Source organism: Arachis ipaensis, chromosome B08 (assembly GCF_000816755.2).
Source record: "Arachis ipaensis cultivar K30076 chromosome B08, Araip1.1, whole genome shotgun sequence".
Classification (NCBI taxonomy): Eukaryota; Viridiplantae; Streptophyta; class Magnoliopsida; order Fabales; family Fabaceae; genus Arachis; species Arachis ipaensis.
Window position 1 is genome coordinate 124,320,476 of NC_029792.2, and position 7,023 is coordinate 124,327,498.

At 29.7% G+C, this 7,023-nt stretch overlaps 1 protein-coding gene across 1 annotated transcript; it reads right to left on the reverse strand.

Moving 5' to 3' along the window:
* On the reverse strand, nucleotides 4,392-6,513 carry LOC107611671 (F-box/kelch-repeat protein At3g23880-like). Its single transcript, XM_021110028.1, has 2 exons — nucleotides 5,069-6,513; nucleotides 4,392-4,641 (listed from the first exon to the last, which is right to left on the reverse strand). Exon 1 carries the CDS (start codon nucleotides 6,423-6,425, stop codon nucleotides 5,091-5,093), a length of 1,335 nt encoding a protein of 444 aa, XP_020965687.1. The 5' UTR covers nucleotides 6,426-6,513; the 3' UTR covers nucleotides 4,392-4,641; nucleotides 5,069-5,090.

Sequence of the window (7,023 nt, forward strand, 5' to 3'; positions counted from 1 at the left end):
AATAAATTGTAATTTATATATAATATAAATAAAGATATTAATGTAATTGTATTCTTGTATAATCTTTTTTCTTTCTACTTTTTCTTCTATTCAAATAAAAGAAAAATTTTCTCCTATTTTTTTCATTCATTTTCTCTTTATCCAAACAACACACACAAAACTCTATTTTTTCTTTCATTTTCTTTCTTCTTATTTTCTTTCCTTTCATTTTTTTTTCTCTTATTTTTCATCTTGCATCCAAATAATACCTTAAAGTAGTTTCATACTGTACATGCCATAAATAAAGTAAAAAAAAAAAGCTACTTTTAAAATGATTTAATTTATTAAGTATGCTTATCTGGATTCAAAACACAAGTTTTGTTTGGACGCAGTTCTAATATAAGTATTGCTTTTAGAATTTAGATCCTCTAAACTTTAGATTTTCACTTTAGAGAATAAAGTGTGATTTTTTACTATTGAATATTTTCTCTCTCATGTTTTTTCTTGATCCCACATATAAAATAAATAGTAATAGATCATACTTTACCTTCTAAAATGAAATTCAAAATTTAAAAAATCTAAATCTATTGAAAAAAAATGTGAAATATTTAGAATAAATAAATAGATTAACGTATTAATTAAGAGAAAATGAGTTGGAAAATACCTATTAGATTGAAGCAAGGAGTATAAATTTTTTTACAAACCTTATCCCCTCATTTATAGTGTTATTGATTACCATGCTTTCATTATATTTTTTTTTTGGAAAGATACTTTCATTATAGTTGATAAAAAGCAAATTTGTCAATTTTAATGTTAGATAACCAAACAGCCAACATTAGTTATTTTTTTAATTTATTTTATTTATCTCAAATTTCAGACTTTAAATCATAAATTTTTTATTCTAAATTTTAAATTATAACCTTAAAGTATTTGAGAAGAAAATTATCATAAATATAATAAACTATAAAGTATATAAAAGAATTTATATTTAATAGCATTCAAAATAATATATATTCACTAAAATAAGATTTCTTCAAATTTATATTTACTTTCAATTAAGAAAAAAATATACCAATTTTTTGTTTCTTCAAAATTATTTTAATATTTCCTATGGTATATTTTTTTCATGAAAAATTAATAAAATACTGTAAATATATGGTGGGGTTGGTTTGATTAATTAGTAGTAATTGCATACATTACCATGTTACAGATTCATTAATAGATGAGCTTTTTATGGGTAATAGTATTTTAGGAGAGTGGATCCTATTTAGTGAAAAAAAAAATGAATGGTGTTAATTGTTTAATTTAACCATTTATTGTTTTCTATCATATTTACTTTTGGTCTCACTTATAAAACTAATGGTGAGAGATCACACTTTTGAGAGAATCCATTTCCGTATTTTAACGGGTTTTGTGATTGTTGCTCCTTTTTTTGTTTTGGTCAGAAATGGTTGCTCCTTTCAATTCCAGTTGCTCTTTCTTTTTCATGTTGTTCAAAATTTTAGGCCCAAGGTTAAAAAAAATTAACAAACTAGCTTAATTTTAAGGGAAAAAGACAAATAGGTCCCTGACTTTTCAATTTTTTGACAAATACATCCCTCACAAAATTTAAATACAAAAAAGTCCCTGACTTTAACAAACGGAAGACAATTTAGTCCTTCCGTCTATTTGCCTCTCATACACCAAACGGAACTGGCTGACGTGGCTGAAACGGTGTCCAGGTGTCCGTTATAATACAAATAATTTAAATTATAGAATACAACAAGTTAACTAGATTTCAAAATACAAGCAGTTTATTCAATCTATAACATAAATATTTTTTTACATTATAATATAGATCTAATTTGAATATTATTTCAATCTATAATTTAAATTGCAGAGTTCCATTACCATTAATGGGTGGCTCCGCGATTTCTTATGGGCGCAAGCTTCCCAGGTAATTCAGTCTTATAGATTTTTTTTCAGTTAAGATAGTGAATGGAATTATAACTATTTCAAATATTTAATCAATTACTTCTTGGAAATGCTAAAAGTATTATTCAATTTTTTTATATGATACCGGGATTGATATTAAGAATATCAGCCCAGGTGTTAATTACACGACCTTGACTATCAACTACAAATTGGTTGAAATTGAAACCATTTAAATTGAAAGCTATAGTGCTAATCCATTTTTGGATAGGCGCCCATATAAAATAAATACTCAATTCGACCTATACGAAATAATTTTTTTTATAAAAAAAAAACCAACTTTTAGCCTACATAAACTAAATTCTCATAATAAAAGCATAATAGAAGTATAATGAAAAAAAAATTCTCAAGGACCTATTTGTCCTTCGAACTTTATTTGCAAAATTACGTCAAGGACTTATTTGTCTTTCAAACTTTATTCTCCTTCCAACGTGGCACCGTACGGACACCTGGACACCGTTTCAGTCACGTCAGCCAGTTCCGTTTGGTGTATGAGAGGCAAATAGACGGAAGGACTAAATTGTCCTCCATTTGTTAAAGTCAGGAACTTTTTTGTATTTAAATTTTGTCAGGGATGTATTTGTCAAAAGTTTAAAAAGTCAGGAACCTATTTATCTTTTTCCCTAATTTTAATTCATTCTTCTAATACACAGTAAAAAATTATGGCCAAAAAAGTAAAAGAGGACATTTGTTGTCTCTCAACACAAGTCACGCCAAGTTTCTCATATGTAGAAACTTTTTCACTTCTATTTTCTATACCATAGCATTGGCCTATTTATACTTATTGATCATCAAATTAATATTGAGAAGCAATGAATGAATAAATGTCAGGTCTAACTTCTGGAGGGAGTGGCATTCGTCACGTTCAAAACAAAGACCTTGCAACATACCAAATATGCAAAAAATCAGCACCACATTCCCTGGATGCCAAATGTAACTTCATAGATATAAAAATCGTTGCCATAAATAAATGTAAACGAGGAAAAAAGATTTGACGGAAGCAAATGGCTTTTTAATGAGAAATTTTTGGACACCAACAACTTTTAATATTTTTTGTTATTATTTGGCTAATATCAATATTAAATTATTTTTAACAAATAAATTTTACTAATTCATATATATAAATTTTGAGAAACGTAGATGTAAATTGTATTATTTTATGTATTCAAAATTTTGATAAATATAAGTATAAATTATATACTTCTCGTGTGAAAAACGTCTATAAATATAAGTACAAATTATTGCTGACAAAAAATTAATAATATTTGATGACTATGTAAGTGTAACATTGTTACTTCAATATTTGACTCATAAGCAAAGATCCCTACCCGATTTTTTTTGTCAAGGTACATTTGAATCATGTGTTACAATAGAATAATGGGTTCAAATCATCAGTAGTCCTTAATCTCTCTTTTGAATAAAATGAAAAATTGAAGCACCATGTTGCTTCCCATGCTCCACACAAATCACAAAAGCAATTGAGAGAGACAAAAATTTAAAATCTAAACGAGTAACCTTAGAAATAAATGGACAACAAAAAAAAAATCAAGCACAAAAGGAATCAAGACAACATATAAAAAGCAGCTTCAAAACAAAATATAAATAAAAAAAAGCCTCACTAAAATTAACAAAGGCAAGAACAACAACACTCTTGATTTTGATAATTTTGTAAATAAAGCTCGACTCAGAAAAGGAAAAAAAAAAGAATCATATGTAAAAGATCAGTGTACTGAACATTACACTAAGATTCAATTTTTACAAGTCTTACATTTATCGAGAATAAAGTCTGTAAAAAGTTTATGTATGTGAGACATCCTTGTATAATCTAAATTCTATACAATTTAATTCGAATTACTACCTCACTCTACTGTCTCTACATACATGAGAATACCATGATTAGGAAACTAGTGTTGAAACATAAATTTAAAGACCAAGGATGAATCTAACTACAAAACAGAACGTTGGAAACATCTCTCTGTTCTTAAACTTCCATATATTTATTGTAGAAGCTTTAATTAAATCAAGTGCAATCTTGTCTTCTTTTATTATTATTTTGATACAGCAACTAAGAATCTAACTATAACATAAGCACTTGTAACTTGAAATGCAGTATTTGAACAAAGGAGAAATCGTGATCAGCATTCAATAGCCTCTATATAATGCTTCAAAATCTCATGAAACTTTCGCAACTTGAAAATGGTCATTAATTATTCTGACACAGAGACCATTCTCTAAAGTCTAAACAGCCTTGTCATCAATTTTGTATGCATTACTTATATGAGTTTAAGAAGAATTGGGGGTGGGGTAATATCTAAATTATACCGAATTACCAAAGAAGAAATTGGAAAGCTAAATAATGCTAATTGCATCAACAACAAATATGTAAACAGTTTTACTTTTTAATGTTATAAAAAAATATCAAACAAGTATAGAATCTAAAGACAACTAATAAGCGGACTTAATAAGTGTTGGCGGGACATGAATGGAAAATAATAGATAAATTTAAAAGGATGAATACAATCAATGATAAACAATTTAACATAATGTGGTATTTTTGTTTCTATAGCCTAAGAATCTTGAAAGCATGAGCATAACATTACCAACTATATATGAATCAATGATTTTTACCAACTTGACCCAAGAGTTAGTTAGGAGAACCAGCCAAAGACAAGTCCCAGAAGATCTCATCACCTGAATATTGAGCTGAATGTCATTAGGTAAATTGAATTCCATAAGTTTCCTTATAAATTGATTGAAACAATATTGCAGAAACACTATGCTGGTACAATAGCATATTCATATAATGTGATAATAGTAGTATTTCAATTCAGTATGAATAAATAAAATTAATGTGATAATAGATTTGTTATCGAAAATCATCAAGGTGCAACTGTATACTAATTTTTTTTACCTAATCAATGATTTGCAATGATTTGCAAGAAGAAATAATGATACCAAGAGCAAATACAATTTCTTATGAATTATTTGACAAGAATAGGAAGAAGATCAAATGAATTATCATAAAGCAGTAAATTCCAATTGAAACAAGAACATAAATCTGAGATAAATAAATTCGATAACATTAATAACAAAGTTGGTAGGGCTAGAAAGGCTTCACCAAGAGAAGGCACAAACAGGCTTTAAGAGTCAATAAGCTTGAGTTTGGGTTTGATGAAGCGCAGCAGCATTTTGGATGAGTTGCTTCGAAGACCATTTGGTGAAACTAAGCTGTCATGGTAGATACAAGCCATCCTATACCCGACACATTGAGAAAAAGCAGGATGGTTCCCCATGCCAGAGTTGTCAATCTCAGGAAAATCTACGCTCCCATCATTTAAGTTACACAAAACTATGCCGAAAAATGGACAAAATGCCAAAAGAACATCACTTTCCGATATGTAAAGAGGTTGAAAACAACGACAAGGATCTGAATAAGTGAAATTTTCATAGACCGGAATCACTGCCAATTTAGTCCAAGATTGAGCATCTCCGTATTCCTTCATCTGCCACACATTCCAATCGTATAAAAAGCACCCGTATGTACTCTTATCCCCGTAGCAAACAGAAAGGCAGTTTCTCAAGACACATAAGTGAGTGCACAGCCTTGGAAAATAATGACGATCTAAGTTTATATCACTATCAGGCAGAGGAAAATGACCATAAGTCTCTTTACCCAAGTCAAAATAAAGAACGACGTGATTAACACACCAATTAAGAGTGCATAATATGCTACTACCAAAAAATTCCCCTTCCCTATTAACAGCCCAACTAGGGTTGTCAATTGGGACACCAAATAGGGCTACTGGGATATCATCAATTTTTCTCCAAGACGAAGTTGGCCCAAATGTATAAATTCTGGTACTAAACTCAAAATCAGATGGCCCTTCCGTCCTTATAGTTGCAAAAATTTTGTAACTGTCACTGAGATGATCGTAACCAAAGCCACAAAAGCGGACTTCGCCGCTGATTTCCGGAGATTCAAATGTGAATCCGGTACAGGGGTTCCACAAGATGGCATGCATGTATTTGAAGGCATGTTCATCAACCAAGCATAACAATCCGTTGCAAGAACCAATGATTCCGTAGTAGCGTTGTTCCCTGAAGCAATCGACTTGAGTAGGTTCGGAAGGATTGTCCAAGATTGAGTGTACGGAGAGAAGTCCGATAGTGCCGCATCTGACGTCATTTCTGTAGGCCCAAGTGCAATAAGCAATTCGTAGCGTAGTCAAAGTTGGATCAAGTAAGCATGAACGACGAAGGTGGTTACAGGTGAAAGGAGGGGAGGAAATTAGGTTTCTCCATGAAGTGCACACGCTCCTTAAGGAAGCAAGCGTCCTTACCGGAAACCTCAGCAAGATTTCCATCATAATCTCATCCGAAACATCTGACAGCTGCCGCGTTCTTGCCGTGGGGCAACTGACCAGTTCCGTCCCTGTGGCCGCCTTCGTCTCCGCATCATTATCGTCAGTGGGCATAGCTAGCTGCTGTTTCAGTTTGATTTTGTGTATTCTCTTGTACTCTATTTATATTTAGGTTACATGTTTCAATATCATCATTAGCATCTCCATGGATCTCTGGTCCGGCTTCAATAATATAAGATAAAATTTATAAACGGCCCATTCAATAATCTAATCAAATCTAAACTAAATAATCTAAACAACCAGTTTATTTTATAATTTATAAACTATAAATAAAGTTAATTTATTTTATTTATTGATTAATATGACGAAAATTTTTAGTTATTAGTTATATATATATTCTATCTTTTTAGTTACGTTTAATTTTATTTTAATTAAATAAATAAAATCAGTTTAGTTTATTAATTACATTAATTAATTAGTATCAATTATAATAGGTTTTTTATAATTTATTAAATTATAAATAGAGTTAATTTAATTATTTATATAAATTTATTTAATTTATTTTTTTATGTAAGTTCTCGTACGTTGAATTTATAAACAAACGGTTTTTTGTTATCGAGTTTACTGTATCAAAAAGTTATGAGTTAATTCTCCAACGGTCAAACTCAAAAGTATAAAAGCCATTTTTTTTTTTTTTTTTTTTGAATTTATA

What these genes read in the sequence shown, in the direction of transcription:
- LOC107611671 (XM_021110028.1), bottom strand. Translation starts at nt 6,425, where the DNA reads ATGCCCACTGACGATAATGATGCGGAGACGAAGGCGGCCACAGGGACG.